Genomic DNA, 25340 nt, shown 5'->3' with positions numbered 1-25340 from the left:
TGACTAGGAACTAAAGTATCATGGATCTCACACACAGGGCTGGCCTTAGATGTTTCGAGACCAAATGTGACACTGCTTTATGTGTAACCCCCACCCGGATGAGCGACAGGTACATCTAGGGCTGCTGGCACCTGCCATGAAGTGTGGCACCAGAAGTAGGTGGTGAAGACATGATGACATCACTGCCAACCGTTTCCAGGAGCCCATTTCAGGCCAAACATTTCCGATCAGACAGGTCACATATGTGACAATCTGTCGCTGGTCACTGTTCCCCCTTCCCCAAACCTCTGAAATCAAAAGGAGTTGTGCTCCCCTCACTTCCAGGGGTTTTCTGAGCCCTGCACGGTCAGAAATGGCCTTTCAACAAGGCTCAGAATGGCCTTTTTGGTCGAAGAATCACAGCTTATGGCTTCCTTGGGAAACCGGACGTGACTTTTTTTCTTTTTGCCTTATAAGGCATTCAGAGGCTTCTGAATGCCTTATAAGGCAAAAAAAAGTCACTTCTGGTTTCCCATGAAAGCCATAAGCTGTGAATCTTTAGCCGAAAAGGACATTCTGAGGCTCAACAGGGCTCAGAAAAACCCCCGTAGGCGAGGGGAGCTATCCTTTAGTGTCAGGCATTGCTTGACAATGGGAGTGCAGGAAGACATACCTGTCGTTAAGGGACACACACCTGTATTGTAAACTATAATTTTAAATAGGATTTTATAGCTCTGCAAGACACTTTGGGTACGCACCAGGGAGAAAAGTGGGGTACAAAATGAATGCATGAATGAATGAGAGAAGCTGAATATCACATAGACCGCAGTCCTAACCCACTTTCCAGCACCGACATAAGGACAACACAGGTCCTAGGTAAGGGAACAAACATTGCCTTACATTGAGAAGGCCTCCATGACGGCCCCCCAACTGCAGGATGCAGCACATGCCCCACTATCACAGCTATGCCAGTGCTGGAAAGTTGGTTAGAATTGCGCCCATAGTGATTCAAAACTACTCCCCTAAATTTGGGGGTTCAAGTCTCAGCACATGTATTTTTAAACTAGTAATTCAATTTCAAGCATCTACTTTGCAGCTATTGTAACCCTGGCCAACAAATAAAACCTGACTGAGGACACTGTTGGCAAAATTAAGAAATATTAGTAATGTCATTTATTCTCTACAGGCATCTTTCAGAGAAGCAGTAAAGGTTACATATTATGTTGCAAAGGGTCTGTGACAACCTTGTACCAAGAAAGCAAAGATCAAAAATGCAAAATATATACCAATGCCAGAAAAATTGTGATCACAAACTACATACCTGAGGCCATACAGCACCGTGCCATCTGGATGAAGGCGAATCATCCGGTTCTTAACAGTAACGCCATGCACAAATGATTTCTTGTCATTTAGAAAGTAAGTATCAGGCACCCATAGTTGATCTGCTACTCTGTTATCAAGCGTAAGGTTGAGAGGGATCCCAGCATAGGCTAGTCTTTTATCTCTCCAGTATTGTTGAAAATACATCGTTAGTGTGTAATCCTAGTGTGCAAAGAGAAGAAGAGAAGAAACCATAGTTAAGTCTTCTGTATTGAACATCTGGGAAGCAGCTTTTACATATTATTTGTATGGCACAATTCATTCTAAACATAGCTTTAAGAAATCTTATGCACAAATCTTGAGTGCTATAGTATTTATAGTCCAATTTTATATAAGTTAGCAAAAGAATGGGTAGTTCCAAATGAGGTTGATATCTCTGGATTTCAACATCTTTAAGAAAAAAAATCAAATTATTTCCCCCCTCAAAGACTTGCTATGAAAGTAACAGAAATTTTGTGAAAACAGCTACTAATAGTCTTCTTTGGACAACAACTGCCTCTATGGGAAGAGTTTTGGAATGATCTCTATGAAAGGACATTTTTGGAAGAGCTATTCTGGAATTGGCTGGATTTTTTCAGAAATTCAAATCAGACATGACTTTCTCAGGAGAAAATAGTTCAGCAACTCAGACAAGGCTCTCTTTGGCGCAGAATAATTGTCAATACTGTTCAGAAGAATAGCAGTTATATTCTGTTTTCGGTGCTCACAAACAATTTCTATTAGTACATCATCAAAAGGACAATATACCCCCTGGTGTTCTCTGCAATTGTCTGATGTGGAGGTATAGGAACAAATACATTTTCTACTAGTGATAGCTTAATTAAAGCTTGGTTTTAGTAGTAATAAAATTGCAAATTATTTTTATTGGCCCCTAATAGGTAGCTTGAAGAAGCTAAATTACTAACACCCACAGGTGTACATGTGTAGCACCAGAAAGCACATTATAGTACAATATTAGTAATTTGATTAAACTAGAAGCATTCTAAATACCTCATGTCCCAAGAAAAGAGAATAAATTGCCAGAAAAGAACACCACAGCTAGCTTGTTCTCTCCCTTGAGTCCCATCACATCCCACTGTGAATAGGAGAAAGCTCTATATAATGCAGGAAGAAGAGAATAGTATTTCCTGCTGAACAACAGTAACTGAAGATGCTATATATTAGTAAGGCATAGGTTTCAAATGCATACAGTTCTGTGGACCAGTGGTTGAATACAATGTACCACCATAAGAGTAAGACACTTGCAAAATACTTACATCTGCAAGTACTGCTTTATGAATGCAGGCAGACAGTTACATATATTTGCACATTATGCAGACTACAAAATATGTGATTCATCACTGCATAGACCAATTTGAGTACAATGGGGCAAATATGCGTTTCCCATTACAGAAATGGAAAAATTACAATCTTTGTCTTCAACTAGTGCACTTGGAACACACACTCATACAAAATTATAAAGCAATTTCCAATTAGAAATAAAATTAATGAAGTTTCTAACAGCAATAATCCCATAAACCAGTTATTACCACTATCTTCTATTCTCTTTTTGTGAGATATAGGATGTTTTAACAAATTGGCCATAAAATGGAGCAAATGATTTTTCAGAATTAATGTTTATTGAGCATTCAAGTTTATAATCATCAAACAGTTCAGAATCAGCAGAACTAATCATTATTTTAAAACTGGAAAATCCCCTCATATTTCAGAGTACACACACACACACACACATTTCAAAATGCAAAATACCATTTTAAATTTATCAGAAGCATTTAAATAAAAAGAAACTTCCCCATAATACATCTGGAAATTATATTACTCATCTGGACATCTCATTTTTCTTGGTGAATCATGGGACATTGCCAAAGGAATAAAAGGTCCCTTAAAATGTTGTCTACAATTGTATGTGCTACATAGCACTCAGTATTCAAAATGGGAGAAAAACTTCGAGGTTGACAATGACAACTTACAGCCCAATCCTGACTAAATTTCTACATGGTGATGCAGTAGCAACAGTGCAGGATACTGCGTCCTGCAGGAGCATATTGCCTGGAGGTCTCCTCGGGGTAAAGGAACATTTGTGCTCCAGGTCAGCAGCTGCAGTTCCCTTGCAGAATGTAGGAGGGAGGGTGGGGGAGGGTGGAACGAGCATGGGGTGGGGGGGAACCAGGGTGGGAGGCTGTGGGAATGGCTGAGCCCTGCTCCACCGGATCCTGAACTCTGTGTTGGGCTAGAAGGTAAAACAGCTGGTACAGACATGAGAAGACCCATTGCCCCTAACCCCGAGGAGACTTCTGGTAGCTTCCTGGTACCCACCAGATGCAGTGATAGCCACTTTGGCTCCGCTGCTCCAGTGGGTGCCTGGAAACATAGGACTGGGCTGTCTAGTCTTCCTGTTGATGCTACCACACACGTGGTGTCACAAAGTGCTTTATGGCACAAAGTGCTTTATGGCACTTTTGTGACAGAGTGAAGGCCTGGTGCACTGGTGGAGTGCTCCACTTAGCTATGATTGAGCTGAAATGTATATATATATATATATATATATATATATATATATATATATATATATATATATATATGTAGAACTTTACAGGCTGCAATTTGAAGCAGAAGACTGGCATGGGGGCAGAAAAACCTCTCTGGTGGGCAATCTATACTAGGAGGGAACCAGAACAAGGGTGAACCCATTGATTTTACTGAACCCTTCAGCAGCTTTTGGTACCTTCAACCATCTTATGAGAGAACAGTGACAGCAGTTAATGACTTATAATTAGTAATGCATCAGAATTAAATTACAGATAGTTATGTGATGCTTGTTGATGTAAGGGACTGGGATAATAATTTTGTCTTGGTTTATCAGCTTCAAAGTTTACTTTTAGTTATGTTAAAAAGCTGGGTTTACTGCAAATGAAGTCCTACATCACACCATTTTTTTCTGGGTCTCTCACGAAACCTAAGCTACCACTGTTAAGAAGTGTATGCTTTCCTTTTTGTGTGAATAAGTGAACTGAGAACTTAGTTGGGATGTATAAGTGTAATGAGAAAGGTTGCCATATCAACCGCTGTTGAGTTACTGCATGCAAGAGATGGTTGGTTGACATAGCAACTAGAAGTACGATAACTTCATTCTGGCATGTGAAGAGAAATTGACTATAACAACACAAGAGAGTAGCCTTCGATGCACAGGAAAAGAGGCAGTATCATGGGTTAGTTTTCATTGTGATGGAGTCTCTTATATAAGAGCATCCATCAAGATAGCCGTGCATGAAGCTATACACTGCATTGTGGCACCATGAGTTAGTGACAAATACTGTAACATCAATCAGTCATGTTAAAAGTCATTAGAATACCTACTTTTATAATAAGTGTTTCACTTATTTCATTTGAGCTGCTAGTGCAGTACTGATTTCTGAATAATCTACACCAGGATTTTCAACCTTTTTCATGGTACACTGAAAAGGCACTAAAATTATCAAGGCTCACCACCAGGTTTTTGTCAATTGACAAGGCACAGCCTGCCGCCAGTGGGCTACTCACAACCCCATACTAATAAATGATCTTCCCGCAAATTCCTGTGGCACACCTGTGGACCACTCGTTGCATACCGGTGTGCCACGGCACAGTGGCTGAAAATGGTTGATCTACACTTTAGTCTTATTGACATTGCATAAGGAATGCTCTAAGCCACAGTTTATATGAATGAAGTTTTAGATGCCTTCTGCAATGGTCTTTATAGTTTAGTAAGAAAGTCTAACACCCCAATCCTGAGCTGCCTGGCGCAGAGGGCTGCAGTGGCACCAAAAATGGCTGTTGCCTCAACCTGCGTCCTCCAGGCAGCTGCCGGTGGCTTCTCGAGAGACAGGGACTTTTGTCCCCTTCCCCCTGGGTTAAGTGAGTAGCCCTGCAAAGTAAGCCTCCCTGCAAAGTAGCAAAGTCCTGCAAAGTAGCCCCCTGGCCAAGCAAGTAGCCCAGGGCAGCTGCAAAACAAAGCAAAACTGCTACATAAGGTACAGAGCGTCTTAAGGGATTGAGATTGTATTTAAAGAGTATATGAGATTTAAAGAGTATGTGAGATTCCATTTAAAGTTTATATTACTTTCATTTTTTTTCTCAAAAAGCTCAGGGTGCTGTACACAGCTCCTCCTACTCATTTTATTCCCCCATCCTTTTATTCTTAGAACAATCCTCTGAGTAGATTAGGGTAAAGAATAGTAATTGGCCCAAGGTCACCGGATAAGCGTCATGGCTGAGTAGGGACTTGAACCCAAGTCTTCCTGGTCCATGTCCAACACTAAACACTATGCTACACTGGCTCCTAAAGGCACCCAAATTGCACCGAAAGGAGCTAAGGCGTGAATGTGGCATGTTCCAGGATTCCAACTGGTAGAAACCTCAGCAGAAAGAGTGAAGTATGTTGATGGGCAACTTTGAATGATACTTTTCCAACTAACCCTCTTTGCACAATTAAAAGTGTGAGTGCATATTTTCTGCCCCTTTCCATCACGCCATGTTGTTCAAATGTAGAGGAAGGAACAGGGCATTTGTGCTCATGGTTTTAATTAAGGACAGAGAAGGCAGTCAGAATAGTATCTGAACCAGCCCAAAGACATTGGTGATAAGATTTATATTTTAAAAGCTGCATGAAGTTAAATACCCAACAATACTACAAATCAGAAAGACAAATAGCCTTAGGTTGAGCAAAGCACTGAAACTGCTTCATACAGCATAAAATTTCCTCCCATTTTCAGCTAACATTCTCAGAGGAATAAGTAGATTTATCTAGAATCATTTGAGCTACTTTGAAAAGCAAATGAAGCATTCAAAGACAGGTGTGTCTGAAGCAGCAGTGGCCAGAGGAGGGCCTCACTTTGCCTAGAAAGGAAGGAAGGAAGGAAGGAAAAGAAAAGAAAAGAAAAAAAAGAAAAAAAGAAAAGAAAAAGATTTCTTGACATTGCTTTCCTGTTTCCAATTTACACTCAAGCCACATTTTCCAAGTTTTCCTCTGCGGTCAAAATTACATTTTAGAATATGAAAGATTCTTAGCCAATCTAGGCATGTAAACATTTTACAAAAAGTACGCAGTATCAAAATTGTGAACACCCCAAGGACAATGGTTATAGATTTGGTTTTAAATATCTGCTGGCACAATATAATTGGTATATATTTTCCTCTGCCTTACAGGGGAAATCACCAGAATTAACTTGGAAACACTTGTACTGAGGCCCAATCCTATCCAACTTTCCAGCACCAGTGCAGCAGCAATGAAGTCCCAAGGTAAGGGAACAAATGTTCCAATACCTTGAGGAGACCTCCTCACCACACGATGTAGTACACACCCCACTGGCACAGCTATACCAGCACTGGAAAATTGCATAGGATTAGGCCTGAGATCTTAGCAAATTCACGCATCTTTACTGACAATGGCAAAGGCACTATGGTTTAATTTATGAAGCTTAGGGCGCAATCTTAACTTGCTCTGAAACAAGCAAGCCAGGAGGCTTGTGCTGTATCCAGCACAGTATTGTGGCCAGCAGCAGCTTAGCCAGAGGCAAGGGGAAAGTTTTCCCCTTACCCCTGGGTAAGGGCTGCTGGCTGCAAAGGGTCTCCTCGGACTTGCGCCACCTCCTGAGGTGGCACAAGTCCAAGGGCATCGGAGTGGCTTGAAGCCGCTCTGCTCTCCCTGGGGAGACGGGTTGGGATCCGGTATAACTACCAGATCCCAGCCCCGCCTCCCTCTCCTTGCCCACCTGCCCCCTGGGCTGCCCATTGCCCTCCCTCCCCCTGCCCAGGAAGTACTCCCTCCCCCCTCCTCCCCATCCCGTCCCCCCACACCTACCTTTTCTGCTTGTGTCAGAGCAGCGGGCCGACACAAGCGGCTGAGGGGAAGCCGGCAGGGAGGTGTCTGTCAACCTCCACATGCCAGCACTTCTCAGAATGCCGGCCTAGCTTCCCCTTGAGGAGGCACAAACATCCTTTATGGCACGTTTGCGACCCTCCCAGGTTTGGATTACGCCGTCAGTACCTTTTATGATAGAAAATATTTTAATGTACTTTAAAATCTTATCAGCACATATATTAACAGCCTTTAAAAAACATTCAAACTGCATTTCATCCCATGCAATCCTGTTAGTCAAAACAGGAAGTGCATTCCATGCTGGGAACTCCAGCATGCACTGGAGTTTTCTTTAAAGGAACTACAAAGTGTGAGCTAGGTAAGTGGCTAATAAGACACCCCCTTACACCGTCCCTTCTTTGTGCAATCCCCTTAAGTTCAAAAGGATCATGCACAGAAGCAGCAAGGTGAGTGAATTGCTGCTGTCTATGTGGGTTTTATTTTTCAGGTATGGGCAGCAGCGATCCATTTCCCTACCCATCCATCTCATGCCTTTCTCATGCAGTATAAAGCATGATTCGTGGATAAGGAAGAAGAATGATCTACTTCCTGTTTGCTAAAAGCAAGCAGGAAGCGGCTTGATCTGAAGCTGGCTGGGGAGAGGTGGGTAGAAGAATTGAGGTAAAGGGCATCCTGACTCTGCCATATTCCTATTACCTGCCACAGACAAGAGCTGCATTGCATGCTCATGTTTAGGCTGGCCCTGCTCCCTTACCTTACCACTATACTAGGGGGACCACTGCTGTGCTTATTTATTTATTTAGGGCCCAGTCTTATCCAACTTTCCTGTACTAATGCAGCCATGCCACTGGGGTGTGCACTGTAGCATGCTGTGGGGGAAGGAAATCATGAACGCCTCCTCAAGGTAAGGGAGCACTTGTTTCCTTACCTCGGGGCTACATTGTGGCTTCATTGGAGCTGAAAAGTCAGATAAGATTGGGTCCTTAGTCATTTTCACCAAGCCTTTCTCCCCCCCCCCCCAAAAAAAAGACCCTCAAGGTGGCTTACATCAAGATCAAAAGCATAAAACATGATAATAAAACATTAGCAAAATAAAATATTAATCAATAATTAAAACAGAATCAGAACAAGTTAGAGGGGAAAAACAACAACTGAGTGCTGATAGCCAAGCACCCAACTGAGAATAAACAATAAAAATAATATCGGGGAGCAGCGTCAACTTAACTGAATGATCAGCCTGCACAAAAATGTTTCAGTCAGATTGTAAACAGTTGAAAATGCTGGTATACTCTTCTGCAGTCAGCAACTAACCTCAAGCAGGGGTTGATCCAATACTCAGAAAAGATTAGGTGCCCAATTCACTGGTGCCGAGTTCCAGCGCTGGCACTAGGTGGTGTAAACGTTTCATAAAGCATGTTTACGGCACCATGAGAGGAGGGAGCACCGGCATTGGGCCATTGCCAGCTGGTGCTGGGCATCAGCGCTAACAGGAGCACGACATGCAGCTGCTAAGGTAAGGAAAACCGCTGGGTGGTGGTCTGGTTTTTCAGGGTGGGAGGAGACATTCCGGGGCGGGAGGGTGAGAGCGGGGTGGGCAGGGAGGATGGAATGGGGAAGGGGTCTGGGCAGGAGTATCCTATCCTCTGTGTCAGGCTGAATACGGAGGCGCTGTGGGGATTAGGACTAGACTGCCTGCCATTTGCTCCACCTCAAGCTTCTGCTGTGCAGGCTGCTGTCTGAAAAGCAAGAGTTGGAGTTCTGGATCATGCTCTTTGCCCATGCATCAACAGAAATGAGCATGAAATTATTCTAAATTTGTCCCTAATTTATTTATTTATAAATTGAAACTCCGCTTTATCTCCCTGCCGGGCATTCAAATTCTCAACGTAGCAGGATCAACAACATGTCAAGTTCAGTTGCAACCCTCAGTTGTTTTTATAATAACTGCATGTTGAAAAGATTGTATATATAATTCCTTTAAAAAAGAATAGGACATATAGGACAAATAGCATTTAACTTTTTGAACATTGAGAAATACATACAGATTCTACATTGAAATTATGCTGAGTATATACACAGTGTAATGCATTTAACATCTGCTTTGGGTAAATGTTAACAGATGCTCCTAATCATTATCTTTCAATGCCTGTGTGTGCACAATATGAACACACACATGATAAATTAGGCTTGAGCAAAACGAAGGCAAAATGAGTAACACACAAACAAACAGTATGTGGCTGATTAAACCAGTTTATGTTTTGGTTTGGAAGCTAGAAAAGAAACCACAACAAATGCCACTATTTAAAATGTACAAATGAAGCAGATGTTGTAATTGTCCTAGAGAATCTACACTGTTCCACCACACAACCTGAGAAATATATTGTATTCAAAAACCCCATCCTCTTCTCTGTCCAACAAAATAGTGTTGCAGTACTCCTCGATAGTTTAAGCACCAGTGCAGGGGTACACAAACCCTGGCCTGGGGGCCACTTGTGGCCCTCAAGGACTCCCAATCCAGCCCATGGAGGGCCCCCAGTCTCCAATGAGTCTCTGGCCCTCCGGAGACTTGCTGGAGCCTGCGCTGGTCTGACGCAACTGCTCTCAGCATGAGGGCGATTGTTCAACCTCTTGCATGAGCTGTGGGACATGGGCTCCCTCCACTCCTTGCTGTTCCATAGCTGTGATGCGACAGCAAAGGAAAGACCAGCCTTGCTTTGTGCTAGGCCTTGAGCTATTGCAAGACCTTCATTCATTCATATAAGTTCCATCTCTTATATTCATTTTTGTAAATTTATTTGAATGTGAAATGTAAATTAATTCTTTTTTTCCCCCAGCCCCCGACAGTGTCAGAGAGATGATGTGGCCCTCCTTCCAAAAACTTTGGACACCCCTGTACTAGTGTGACAAAGACTTTTGCAGAACATTACTTGGCAAATTGTATGGTCACTATAAATGTAGGGCATGATCAACATGCATGCCCATCCATGCACATTTGTGGAAAGGATCAGCATCAGCACAGAGCCCAATGGAATCATCTTTGCTCCCTCCCCTTGTGAGCATACATGGATCCCAATATCTCAGCCAGTACTTTCAATGTAGGGCCAGTTGCATCCCTCACATATAGTAATCTTCCTTGCATATAGTTATTCCCCTCATAATCGTGTCCTAGCACACTAGTTACTCCAGCTCTGAACTACTTTCTTCATAGCAATATGGCTTAGTCCTATAGTCTATTGGCTGCTAATCTGTACTTCATGAAATATGCCTTCTTTTTCACCGGAAGCACATACTGCAGGCCCTTGCCTACAAGTCAATCTCACAGATAAGTCAGGGTTGGTTTTGAGCCAAAAATCAGGGAATGTTCAGATAAGGCACGGGAGGGGGGTAAACTTAGGGGGGATGACTATAGTTTTGTCTGATTTTACCCGAGACCAGATCCTGAAAAATAACCTATCAGTATTTGTTACCTAAGAACTGTGCAGTCTCTAATTTATTAAATAAGCTGCTCGAAACAATAAAGGGAACACTTAAACAACACATCCGAGATCTGAATGAACGAAATATTCCTATTAAATGCTTTGTTCCTGACATAGTTGAATGTGCTGACAACAAAATCACACAACAATCATCAATGGAAATCACATTTATTAACCGATGGAGGTCTGGGTTTGGTGTCATACTCAAAATTGAAGTGGAAAAACACACTACAGGCTGATCCAACTTCGATGTCATGTCCATACAGCAAGTCAAAATGAGGCTCAGTAGTGTGTGTGGCCTCCACGTGCCTTTATGACCTCCCTACAATGCCTGGGCATGCTCCTGATGAGGTGGCGGATAGTCTCCTGAGGGATCGCCTCCCAGACCTAGACTAAAGCATCCGCCAACTCCTGGACAGTTTGTGGTGCAATGTGGCGCTGGTGGATGGAGCGAGACATGATGTCCCAGATGTGCTCAGTTGGATTCAGGTCTGGGGAACGGGCGGGCCAGTCCATAGCATCAATGCCTTCATCTTGCAGGAACTGCTGACACACTCCAGCCACATGAGGTCTAGCATTGTCTTGCATTAGGAGGAACCCAGGGCCAACCGCGCCAGCATATGGTCTCACAAGGGGTCTGAGGATCTCATCTCGGTACCTAATGGCAGTCAGGCTACCTCTGGCGCGCACATCGAGGGCTGTGCGGCCCTCCAAAGAAATGCCACCCCACACCATTACTGACCCACTGCCAAACTGGTCATGCTGGAGGATGTTGCAGGCAGCAGAACATTCTCCCTGGCGTCTCCAGACTCTGTCACGTCTGTCACATGTGCTCAGTGTGAACCTGCTTTCATCTGTGAAGAGCACAGGGCGCCAGTGGCGAGGCTGCCAATCTTGGTGTTTTCTGGCAAATGCCAAACGTCCTGCACGGTGTCGGGCTGTCAGCACAACCCCCACCTGTGGACATCGGGCCCTCATACCACCCTCATGGAGTCTGTTTCTGACCGTTTGAGCAGACACATGCACATTTGTGGCCTGCTGGAGGTCATTTTGCAGGGCTCTGGCAGTGCTCCTCCTGTTCCTCCTGGCACGAAGGCGGAGGTAGCAGTCCTGATGCTGGGTTGTTGCCCTCCTACGGCTTCCTCCACGTCTCCTGGTGTACTGGCCTGTCTCCTGGTAGCGCCTCCATGCTCTGGACACCACACTGACAGACACAGCAAACCTTCTTGCCACAGCTCGCATTGATGTGCCATCCTGGATGAGCTGCACTACCTGAGCCACTTGTGTGGGTTGCAGACTCCGCCTCATGCTACCAATAGAGTGACAGCACCGCCAGCATTCAAAGTCACCCAAACATCAGCCAGAAAGCATAGGGACTGCGAAGTGGTCTGTGGTCACCACCTGCAGAACCACTCCTTTATTGGGGGTGTCTTGGTACTTGCCTATGATTTCCACCTATTGTCTACTTCATTTGTGCAACAGCATGTGAACTTGATTGTCAATCGGTGTGGCTTCCTAGGTGGACAGTTTGATTTCACAGAAGTGTGATTGACTTGGAGTGACATTGTGTTGTTTAAGTGTTCCCTTTATTGTTTTGAGCAGTGTATATAGTAAAAGATCATAACATATATTTTTATTCTTTAACTTTTTAAATTTAAATACATACTAATAGACGGTAGCCCTTGCCCCAAACTGTAACCCATATGTAAATGCCTAATAGCCAAAAGCATAGCAACACACAAAATGGTAAAAAGCTACTTTCCTTATTGAGGAGCAATATTGCTAGTCTGACTGAAGCTGGGCTTGGGCCTCAATGTGTTTACACTTTGGAATGTAGCTTAGATAACAGTACCAGGCAACTGCTGGAGATAAGTGTTCATGTCTTGGCAAATGTTAAGACACACCTGTATCCACCAGGAAAACTCTGTAACTTTTATACTTTTAGAGCAAAAAGCACACATATGCAATATTGAGACAAGGTAACCTGTAACCCACATATAAGGGGACATAATAATCATATAATAATCATAGAAGCAGGCCATTGGAGACTAAAAAATCTGCTTGGTTTTAGCAAAACTTTTAAGACTCTTAAAGACCAAAAAGCCTTAGCTTTTCAGAGAGTCTCTCAAGGTTTCTCATATACTAGTACATAGGAAAGGAATGCAGATAAGATAAGGATGTGCTAGGTAGAGACAGCCTGCCTCTTCTGTACTAATGATGTTATTCTAAACTTGTCAAAACAATCTGTATAATTGGCTTGAATTATGTTAGTGTTATTCACCATTGGATAAATGGTATTATAGTGCACCCTGCTGGGTTTTGGAAACTTTGTAATTTAATAGGTTTTAAGGTGAAACTCCACCTGTAATGCAAATTGTACCTTATCTGTAACCTATTAGGTGTTTGCCCCATCTCTGATGTAAAATTGCAGCCAATGGGATGTCTAGATTTGGAAAAAAAGAACCAGAAATTGTATAAAGGTTGAAACCACTATTGGTAGGGGTGCTCATTTGCTTTGGACAAGAGTCCCGTGAGCACCCATTGCATGCAACTGAATAAAAGCCTGCAAACTTTCACTCCTGAGTATCGAGTCTTTTGAGTTGCTTTCTTTCAACCTTGCAACAATACCAGTAGAACAGTGATTCCCAACCTGGCGTACATGTACTCCCAGAGGCACTCAACAGGACCTTCAGGGGTGCTTGAAAAAGAATTGAATAATGGCAGAAAAAGGCAAGTAGTGCTCCAGAATGCCTTGCAGGGCCAGCAAGGCAGAAAGGGAGGTAGCTAGTTGGCTGTGACAGCTCCACCAATAGCTAGTTTTTGGTCATCCATTCATGTATGAATCAGTGATTGAAAACCTGCACAGTAAAAAGGCTGAAACATAATATGGATGTAATCAATCACCCAGAATTTCTCAGGACACTTCTGGTGCAAAACAGTGCAAAGGCAGAGTCTTCAGTTCTTCAAACAGGTAAAAAGAGAAAATACTGTGATGAATACATGAAGTCTGGGTTTTGATACAGAGGAGATGAGGGTTTATATTTTTTGTATTAATTACAAACATTTTGCTAATATGAGGGGGACAATTTACGGAATGGGCTTCCAAGAGGTATGCAAGTGAAAAAAAGGTGAAAAAAGGTTGGGAACCACTGCAGGAGAACCATTAAGCAAATCCTTCTTTAAGGTGCCTGGTGTGTTAAGCCAGAGGCTCTACATATAACATACAACATATGACACATAACTGGGAGCGTTCAATTCAATTCATGGCAGAGAGAGACAAGCAACAAGGAATTACTGTGAGAAGAGCAGCTGCACAAAGTTGCAACACTATTGCTTTTCATGGGTGTTATTCCTAAGTAATGGTACACTGTATTGTGGCCTGGGACTTTGTTTCAAATGGAAACACGGATTACATCCTGGTGTTTAAAAAAAACAGACCTCTGCAAAGTATTTGTAGAGACTGCAGCAACATTTGAAAAATGGATTGAGGCTTGCTTGATTTAAAAGGAAGCCTTTAGCAGGAGAATAAAAGGTTAACTTTGGCTGGACCTTTGTCCTGGAGGAGTTGCCTTGGAGAATGATAGCCCTCTAATTATCTCCAGCATTGATTCTGCAGATTTGCTTGCAAAAGTAGCTTGAAAAGCCCTGACAAAAAGACCGGACCCTGAGCGACCTGAGCGAGATAAGGCGAGGTGATGATCTAAGCTTGATTTATTGGCAAAAATTTCTCAACCTACAGGTGAGTATCTATAGTATGTTCCAGATCAGGGTATAAGCACTGACATTACTTGTGAGTCTTGCAGTTGATTCTTTTCATGCTTGAAGGATTTATTAGAGCTAGCACTTCATTTTCATACAATCAGATTTTCAAAACCTAATAGTTCATGTTATGAATCACATGTTTTGAGTGTCAAACGTATTTTAAGACCTTTCCAGCCCAATCTTATTCTGGATTGGGCTGTTGGGGGGGGGGGAGCAATTTATGACAGTGGAAGAACCTTCGGATGTAATAAAATGGCTGCCAATGGAGCTCACAGCCACAAGAGATGGCAGTGCTGCCCATCCATTGCCAGACCCGGCCACAGTCCCCAGAGCAGGTGAGGCAGTGACGGGGGCAGGGAGGGATGAAACTGGTTGGGCAAGGGAGCGAAATGGCGTTGGGGAAGCTGTAGGAGGGGGTGGGTCTGGCAGCAATGGCATGCACCAGTTCCTATTCCCTCCCTGCCCACATTCTCTCCTCAGACTTGAACCAACTACAAAGCTGGCACAGGTTCAAGGATACACATTGCAAAGCGAAAGGTTTACGGTAAGGTAGATGCATTTAAATCTCCTTTCTGCTTCCAAGCCTCTCAATCGTCCACCTCTGCTGGACACAACTTTTCAGCAGAGCCGCACCAGTGGAAGGTGCAGGATAGGACTGGGCTCTTTCCAAGATATTTCTTTTAGGATCCTGGAACGGGAATAGCATTTTTTGCACAACAGCTCTGTTTTTAAAATATTTTTTCACATTTAAAATTTCTAAGCCCTGCATCGATTATAACTAAGTATCAAATTGTCAAACAAGTTCTTCTGAACTAATTATCATCAAATCTGACAGTCATGCTCCACAATTGCTCTGGCCTCAGTTGCTTCAGACACAACATAATCCATATTGTGTAATCTGGCTATACAGTACAAGCTGCTTACACTGAACTCAGCCATGCAACTGGCACGCATCTGATTTAAGCAGCTGTTGTGTCATAACCATCCGTGCTGAAGGTTTCCTCTTGTTAATTGTTGCCAAGTATCTCAATTTCATGCTTTAACTTGAGACCCATCTGTACATGGGGGGTGTTGCCAAGTATCCCTTTTTTTCCTGTTGCTACCTGAGAAATGTTTCTGGTTTGGATAGACAAGGCCTCATGCAGCCATAGACAGTGTTCCAAGGAACCTGGTAAAAAGAATTAATTCTTCCAGCCTGGATAAAACAACTTGCAGTTAGCCTCAGTCTAATGCCTGCCTCTATTCTGATTACACACTCACAGCTCTTGATTGTATTGCCAACAAATGTGAACAAATTCCTAACACCCAACAAAAGAAGCACCTTAAGGAACCAATGAATCAACACAGCAATCCTTTTGTTTGAGGACAAAGCATATACCTTGTACCCAGTCAAAGTTTCGATTCACATTCAAATATAGCACTTTGTCATGCCTTGGAAACCCATCTCCACCCCAGTCAAATCCACCCTCAGGACCTTCCTGAGCTGATTACTAGCTACTTAGGTGATGAAATAGTTTGTCCTAATTGGTCTGAATGGGAAGCTAGGACATTCCCTAACTAGGAAGCCTTGGACTTTCCCAACCTGCACTCTGACCCTTGAACCCATTGCAGCAGGATCTTCATGTATTCATGTGGAGTACCCTGAACTCCCTGTGTGGATCCAACCTGCTTCCCTGAACTCCCACTAGGACTGAAGTCCAGGTATCCCTGTAGATTTACTCTCCGCTTTTGGGGGGGGGGGGGAACTTGGCCTTTATGCCTAGAATTCACCAATCCTTTGCCGGGGATCCTCAATCTGGTTGTCTTCTAATTTTCTCAGCAGGACAGGACCAGTGTACTTTGCTCTCCCTCTGCTGTTCTTTCCGATCAATTAATGGAGGCTTGTGGTACCAGTCAAGAGTACTGGACAGCTAGGAACAAACTCTCCAACTTATACAGAGTCTATTCACTTCAGCTCTTTGTTGCCCTATAGCAGGGGTGTCCAAAGTTTTTGGCAGGAGGGCCACATCATCTCCCTGACACTGTGTCGGGGGCTGGGGAAAAAAAGAATTAATTTACATTTAAAATTTGAATAAATTTACATAAGTTTACATGAATATATTAAAAATGAACTTATATAAATGAATGAAGGTCTTGCAATAGCTCAAGGCCTTGCACAAAGCAAGGCTGGCCTTTCCTTTGCTGCTGCTGCTGCATCACAGATGTGAAACAGCAAGCTGTGGAGGGAGCTGTCATCCCACAGCTCATGCGAGAGGTCAAATGGTCACCCTCACGCTGAGAGCAGTTGCTTTGGACCAGTGAGGGCTCCAACAAATCTCCGGAGGGCTATAGGCTCATTGGAGACTGGGGGCTCCCTGAGGGCCGCATTGAGAGGCCTCGAGGGCCGCAAGTGGCCCCAGGGCTGGGGTTTGGGCACCCCTGCCCTATAGTGATGATGCTGAAATCTTTCTGCTGTTGTTCTAGATATCCAGTGTCCTTCTCTTTGCCCTTCTGTAGGTTTTTCCTCTATCATGTTTGTTGTCTCTCACACACAGGGAAAGGGGAGAAGAGGACAGTGGAGATTCAGTGCTTCTACAGCAGGAGTGGTGACATCATAATCAGGAGCACTCAGGTGCTTTTGTCAAAGGACTGAGCGACCAGGCTCAGCAGGAGACAAACTTAGACATTTCCCTAGGGTTATAAATTAATCTTAGGCCCTCATCTTTCCCAAGCACTGCCTGAGACTGTACGTAGCTCATGTTACACTAATAGCCCAATCTAACCTAAATCCCCCTCATCAATGCTGACATGCCAAAGAGGCATGCTGCATCCTATGGGGGAGGGGGGTCCTGCTCAGAATAAGGGAACTTTTGTCCACTCGCCTTGGGGAAAACTTTAATAGTTCCTATGGAACACCTTGGTCCTCTGCCAGCTATTTTGCTGTCACAAGACCAGGGCAGGTAAATGAGGCAAAAAAAGGAAAGCGATAGGATTTGGTGGAAAGGGATTAGATTACTCATGCTGCTAAACCCACCCTATCAAGCCATTGTTCCACATACCTCTCTGTCCAGAAACTCCCTGTTCCTCCTCCTCCCAATCCCATTATGCTTGCTGCCCACCCTCACCTTCACCTTACCTTTTGCCGACAAATGGTGGCCCGGCTGCTGGCACCACATGTGCTGCTGACCTGCACTGGCAGCCTCACTGCACCGACCGGTGGCACCAGATCACACAACACCTGGCAGGATCCCGGCACTTCCATCTGGATCCTGCTAGCAGAACATGTGTTCCATCTGTAGAGAATCAGGGCAGCCTGAACTGGCGGCCACCCAGGGAGTGGCACCAGCAGGGAGGCCTGCACTACCCATAGATGCCGTAGTTGGAGCCCCAGCCACAAGGTAAGTGGAGGCCTCCTCCACGGAATCTCTACCCCTAGGGCAAGACTCAGCACAGAAAAGCTGCAATCTACAGCATCTGAATCATAACAAGCTTATATGGCTGGCAACCTTCAGTCTCGAAAGACTATGGTATAAGCCTACAGCACCCGGTATTCCCAGGCGGTCTCCCATCCAAGTACTAACCAGGCCTGACCCTGCTTAGCTTCCAAGATCAGGCATGTGCAGGGTAACAGTTGCTACAGGGATGCTTTTCCCTGAGTTGCCCATTTACAGCTACTAACTTATACCTCATTCTAAATTTTTCAGTCCTTTACATCAGGTATAACTTAAATCCTCCAGTTCTTCATAAGAGAAAAGCATAATACAGCACTGTAATTATAATCAAATTTGCTGGCAATACAGAAACAAGAATTTCAATTACTCATGCTGTTTCGTAGCAGCATCTTTACATTTCCTCAACATGTTTAGATTTGCCAGACTTCAGTTTAAAGGTTAATTTTAAAACAACAGTTACGAAAGTATTTGTGCGTGTACACCATTTATATAGCATTATGTAAACACAGATCACAAAAATAAGAAAGAATTAGGACCTCTCAGCTGTCAAAAAGACTTTGGCCATCACCCAGCACAGAATTGAGCATGCTTGAATTCAGTAGACTGGATCCAAAGAATTCTATGCAGCTCCATGCTATTCCAGCAGCCTCCTCCACCCTTTCCTAGTTACATGGCAAACTGAGGGTGTTTCAGTAGCAGTTTGTGATAAGGTACAGGGATTTGCTGCTCATGGAAGAAAAGTTACTAAATACTCCGGAAATACTGTGGTATGGGAGGTACCTAGAGTAACTCTTTGGATTCTGACGATGAAACATAATGAGTAGTATCCAAAAAATTTGGTGCCCCATCAGTCCTTCTGTGAATGGGGTCCTTGTACCTATGGAACTCCTCTTCCTTTCACAAAAGGAACTGCCACCAACACTCCTCCCACTGTGCCAAAGGTCTGGATGCTGCCAAATGAGTTTAACCCATTTTTGCCAGGCTCACAGGTGTACGCATCTGGTCCCTGTTGCATATATGCAACATTGGACAGAAATGGCTAAGGGTGCAGACCTAACCCCTTATGTCAGTGCTGGAAAGCACTGACATAAGGGCAGTGCAGCTCTGAGGTAAGGGAATAAGCATTCCCTTACTTTGAGGAGGCCTCTGTGAGTGACACCCAACTGCAGGATGCAGCACACGCCCCATTGGCACAGCTATGGCAGTGCTGGAAAGCACTGACATAAGGGGTTAGGATTGCACCCTTAAACTGTGTTGGATTGTGAATACAGACTTTGAAGTTCCATAGTTGCATAGCTGCAGTGAAATAGTTGTTTCTCGTGCTGCTTATTGTTTTTAAGGGGAAATATGGGCTAGACACATGGGGAAGGACATAACTAAATATTACAAAATTTAGAAATTCATGAATTGGCAAAGTGAACTTGTGTATGGGTGTGGGCGGTTTTGCTAAAATGGTGTCTAGTAAATAGTGACAACTTGTAACATTAGTATTTTTTTACAAAAATCAGACCATTGGTCCAGTATTTGTCTACAATAATTGGCAATGCACAAGACATTCAGTATACAATGGGTAGACTACCTGGATGCATGGGGAACAGCATAGCACTTTGTTGCTTAATTATTGGGGGAAAAAATGATTGCCTGACAATGCATGCGTTCGCTAGGAGAAAGACAGTTCTATGACTAAGAACAGAACAATTAATGGGAACTTCTGTGCAGATCAGGAAGAAGATGATCAATAATGTAATGACTCAGATGGTATTGACAGATCACTTGCTTCCTAGACTGGGGCTATAGGATGGTCCTGACTTCTGCAGGGGTGCGAAAGCCATGAAGATGGTATAGATATTGGAGGCTTATGGATCCTGATCTCTCTAGGATTTAATTCCTCATGATGGAACTTGGCAGCCCTCCAAGACCAGGGATTCTCTCCATAACAGAGAAATGATCCAGACAATATTTATTATTATTTTTCACATTTTTATAATGTCCTCTCTCAAAAAAAAACTCAGAGTGGTGTACATAGTTCCTCCCCTCCTTTATCCTAACGACAATCCTGTGAGGTAGGTGAGCCTGAGAGAGAGTGACTAGCCCAATATATCTATTACCTTACACTTCACTGAGACCTTAGAACCCATTCAGCTCCTAAATATAATGAGGAAGTGAGGGAAATAAAATATTAATTTTACTGGTTACAGCACAAATAGTGAAATACTATATCTGAACTGTAGTAGTGATGGTGAAGTAAAAAACTTTGTGAACTTTTGTTCTTGTAGGGGGAGGACATTCCAAGGTTCCGTCGATGGGACTGGGAAGGCAGGCCTGAGAAGGCATTTCCTGTATGGGTGGGAACTACCCATCTCTCTCTGTGATGACTGAGCAGTGAGAGAGAACTTGACAAAAACAATATCAAGAAAGTAGGGAACAAGTAGGGGAAAAGCTTACAACCAAGTAACAAGTAGGGAAAAAGCTTACAACCAAGACCCAAAGGTCAATTTGGTAACAAGTAGGGGAAAAGCTTACAATCAAGACCCAAAGGTCAATTACACCATGCAGCAAAAGCAACCATAAAATTTCTGGAAAATGATTTTGAAGAACATGAAGTAAGACAAGGTGGTGGAAATGTCCTCCCACCCACAAGAAGAGCAGAACTTTACCAGGAAAGAATTTTGTTTCCTGTCTTTGTACACAGTCAGGAGTCACTAGACAGAATGCAAAAAAACAGTGCAGTGAAAGGGAGCTTTCCTGTGTCCTACAAAACTGCAAAATGAGCCCTCTTGGAGAAGGCTGCCAAGCTTTCAGTGCTTGTATAAGAGTGGAATCAAATACTTCCTGGAAGTTACAAATGTGAGGGTGAATAGACAAGGACAATATACTCCTTCAAACACTGTGAGACCTTCCTGCCAAGGAAAGGTTTAAATAAAGTGAACTGTGAATGTGAAAAGGCTATGTATATGCTACATAAAACTTCAGGGCACAGCAAACATTAAGGCAAAACTGTTCTGCACATAGCAACATGTTTGGAAGCCAAGGCAAGAGCTGCCATATGTCAAACATCCAAGGAAGGAAAACAGAGCAAGCGAAATTCTCTCAAGGCCAGTCAATTGATGGGAATATCAGAAACTGAATCAAACTTGTAAGCCACATGAAGGCCACGCTGGAAAAGGCTTTAGAAGAAGCACACAGAGCCAGAGTCAAGGCTTCTAAACCTCTGCTCAATGCACAGGAGGAGCAGGCAGAGCAGAGGCCGAGTCCACCTTTATAAGAGAGCCCCTCAGAGTTAGGAAGCTTAGAAATTAAACACTTCTTTAATTGCAAAATTAATGGTGCAGGTCCAGCCAGAAACCGTAGCAGCAGAGGTTTACTCCCAGGCAAGGAAACCAATGCTCCACTCCTGGATGAGACCTCCAGAACTACCATCTTCACAGGATGCAACCCCATGCAAACTTATCTGGGAGTAAGCCCCATTGACAATCATGTGACTTAATTCTGAGTAGACATGCATACAATTGGGTTGATATTCTTGTTATTTTTTTGTTAGTTGTATCATCATCATCATCATCATCAGAACAGCCCCGCTGGATCAGGCCATAGGCCCATCTAGTCCAGCTTCCTGTATCTCACAGTGGCCCACCAAATGCCTCAGGGAGCACACAAAACAACAAGAGACCATGTTACCAAAAGGGCTGCTTTATATAGGGGAATAATTACACTGCCCTTATTGGAAACTTCAGGACGATAGGCTGGATAACAAGACAGCGTAATGCAGAGAAATTCCCTTTTAGCTTAAGGAGGAGACTGAGAGAAAGATAACTTTTAATCAAAGATTATATTTTTATTACAAAAACACACAAGTAAACATAATGCACATGAAAAATGATGAGTCTTGGTCCTAGTACTTGCATCTAGTGTACCTAGCTTTATGGTGGTTGCATGTGAAGTATATTTGGTGCATCCGAGGAAATTAGAAAAAGGGAAGGTTTGTAGGGAAGGATTTTAGGGGTCCCTGGTCTGCCAATCCCAGTTGCTAACTAAAGATGGGGAGAGAAGGGGAGGAAAAGGGGGGGAAGAAGGGAAAGAGTTCCAGACGTGATATAGTTACCTGTCTTGTGGAGCAGTTGGATGGGAGGGGGGGAGAGACCTGGGAGGAGGACCTTCTGCCTTGGGGGGGGGAAGAGTCAGAGAGAGCGAGCATGTAGCGAAGCCCTCTCTTAAAAAGGGTTTTTTTTGCTGACCTGGATACGACCTAGAGATGACTTGGATGTGCTTGCTTACTACACACAGTGGGGTACTTGGAGTATGTAAAACAATGAATGATCAGGAAGTCAGTTATCAGCAATGGCTGGCTTCCTGGGGGGGGGACTTACAACATGCAGTAAACCAGGAAGGCCCTTCAAATCTGCATATGGTACTTCAGCAGTGATTGAGTTAAACAATACAAAGAATAGAGACATTGAAACAATGATTTACTATGCCAGACTCCTTGACCCTGGGGGGCGGGGTGGATGCTGTCACCATGAGCTTGTGACTTTACCTGAATTTGGCCTGTGTGAGAAGTTTAAGGTGTTTGCATAAACAGTGATTGGATTAAAACAATTCACATGGAAGGGGAGGTTGTGTAATCCATGAGCCTGTAGCTTGACCAGGGTTTTCTGGAAAAGTGTGCTGTGAGGAGGGTGGCCTGCATGATGTTTTACTAACATAACCAGATATAAAATCACAACTAAGGAAAAAGGGGCTTTTCACGTAACAACCTGCATCCTGGTGCCTTTCCTTGCATCTGGCATTCTGAGGTAACCCACTTCTAAAATCAGAAGGTTACACATACACATCATGGCTTGTAACCTGTGATGGACTTTTCCTCCAGAAATCCCCCTTTAAAGTGATCTAGGTCAGATGCCATCACCACATCCTGTGGCAGCGAGTTCCACAGACTAACTACACACTGAGTAAAGAAATATTTTCTTTTGTCTGTTCTAACTCTCCCAACACTCAATTTTAGCAGATGTCCCCTGGTTCTGGAGTTATGTGAGAGTGTAAAGAGCATCTCTCTATTCACTCTTAGCAATCCCCTGCATAATTCTGTATGTCTCAATGATGTCCCCCCTCAGGTGCATTTTTTCTAGAATGAAGAGCCCCAAACACTGTAACTTTTCATCATAAGGAAGGTGCCCTAGCCCAGTAATCATTTTAGTTGCTCTTTTTTTTACACCTTTTCCATTCCACGATATCCTTTTTGAGATGTGGCAACCAGAACTGGATGCAATACTCCAGGTGTGGCTTTAGCATCGATTTGTACAACAGCATTATAATATTAGCTGTTCTATTCTCAATACCTTTTCTAATGATCCCAAGCATAGAATTAGCCTTCTTTACCACCGCCGCACATTGGGTTGATACTTCCAACGAGCCGTCCACCACAGCACCCCAAGATCCCTCTCCTGATCCATCACAGACAGCTCAGAACCCATCACTTATTTGTAAGCTATCTCAGGAAATTTATATTTTTAAAGGGGGGATATAAGTACATAAAATTATTGTACAATAATCACTTGGAAAGGACCTTGTATTCAAAGACTTTTCAAGAACAGCTCCAGCTAATTGCAGGGTTTCCTATGCCATCACAGGTACTGCATAACTTATTCCCATTTATTTTCAAATAAAATATATTATTAACAGATATTATACAGCCAAGTTTCAAAACTTCAAAACAATTCATCTAAAAGGGACAGATTTAAGCATGTGCTGTAATTGCCAAAGAAAATCAATAGGATGCAAAAGTGATTAACTCTGCTTGAATTGTGCCCACATTAACATTATAATACAAGGTTTGCTAACAAGAATTGTGCTTATGTTAAAGAACCCAGCTAAAATCAAACAGATTTGAAAAAGTGTGTGTATAAGCTGCTATTTGCTCCACTTGCATAATTCCACTAGCTGCTAGCATTTCTTCTTCTTATTTATTCTTATTAACAGTATTTATATACTGCTTTTCAAGAAAAAGTTCACAAAGCAGTTTACAGAGAAATATCATAAGAACATAAGAACAGCCCCACTGGATCAGGCCATAGGCCCATCTAGTCCAGCTTCCTGTATCTCACAGCAGCCCCCCAAATGCCCCAAGGAGCACACCAGATAACAAGAGACCTCATTCTGGTGCCCGCCCTTGCATCTGGTATTCTGACATAGCCCATTTCTAAAATCAGGAGGTTGCACATACACATCATGGCTTGTAACCCGTAATGGATTTTTCCTCCAGAAACTTGTCTAATTCCGTTTTAAAGGCATGCAGGCCAGATGCCATCACCACATCCTGTGGCAAGGAGTTCCACAGACCAGTCACACGCTGAGTAAAGAAATATTTTCTTTTGTCTATTCTAAATCTCCCAACACTCAATTTTAGTGGATGTCCCGAGTCTGGTGTTATGTGAGAGTGTAAAGAGCCTCTTTTCTAGGCTGAAGAGGCCCAAACGCCATAGCCTTTCCTCATAAGGAAGGTGCCCCAGCCCAGTAATCATCTTAGTCGCTCTCTTTTGCACCTTTTCCATTTCCACTATGTCCTTTTTGAGATGCGGCAACCAGAACTGGACACAATACTCCAGGTGTGGCCTTACCATCGATTTGTACAACTAATGGCTCCTTGTCCCAATAAGGCTCACAATCTGAAAAGATACCAAATAACACAAGCAGACAGCCACTAGAAAAGACACTGCTGGGGTGAGGAGAGCCAGTTACTCTCCTCCTGCTAAATAAAAAGAGGAGCACCCACTTGAAAAAGTGCCTCTTACTCAGTTAGCAGGGGTTTATATTTATATTTCACCTTTCAACAAAAAAAAAGTTGAAACAAAAAACACAAAGCAGTTTACAGACAAAATCAAACAATTAAATGGATCATAATTTATGTAATTCATGTAGATTTCCCAGTTCAATTCTTGTATATGGTGAGTGAATTGATTGTTGTTTGTTGGTTTTCGTTAAATTACTGTTATTGAAGAAGTGTACATAAGCACTAACAGCAATCAATGCCATTGTTTATATTTTGACTTGTTTTAACTCACTTTCTCCTCAGGGTTCAAAGCAGATAACATTTTAAAAAGATAGTACTGTAAAATTAGCAGAATAAAGTTACACAACTGACAGACAATATTATAGTGTAGTGATTTTAACTTCCTACTCAGCACCAAAGCAAAGCCCCATTTATGGAAAAATTCTAATTAAAAATGAAATAAGATATTAAATGAGACTTAGCCAGAAGAAGCTAATTACAAGTACAAAAAATTCTTAGGCGTATGCCTGCTAATTAAGTGTGATCTAATTAACTGGTTGCCTAATGTGATGATTTTTTTTTTTTAAGGCTAAGTCAAGGTCAGTAAAAAATGTTCAGTATATCTCAAAATAAGGACCACAAACGTGATAGCATGTGAATGATGTTCAATGCCAGTATTGAAACTGGCA

General features: G+C 43.1%; 1 protein-coding gene across 2 annotated transcripts in view; it reads right to left on the bottom strand.

Annotated features, from left to right (window-relative positions):
• Positions 1 to 25340, bottom strand: part of GABRB3 (gamma-aminobutyric acid type A receptor subunit beta3) — a 160635-nt gene that overhangs the window by 37759 nt on the left and 97536 nt on the right. For both annotated transcript variants that reach the window (XM_066619885.1, XM_066619886.1), the window contains one exon: positions 1301 to 1521. In XM_066619885.1, coding sequence (XP_066475982.1) covers positions 1301 to 1521 — 221 coding nt within the window. The remainder of the gene's footprint in view (positions 1 to 1300; positions 1522 to 25340) is intronic.

The sequence above is a fragment of the Tiliqua scincoides genome, chromosome 3 (genome assembly GCF_035046505.1).
Source record: "Tiliqua scincoides isolate rTilSci1 chromosome 3, rTilSci1.hap2, whole genome shotgun sequence".
Classification (NCBI taxonomy): Eukaryota; Metazoa; Chordata; class Lepidosauria; order Squamata; family Scincidae; genus Tiliqua; species Tiliqua scincoides.
This window is presented reverse-complemented; position numbering and strand designations above follow the sequence as displayed.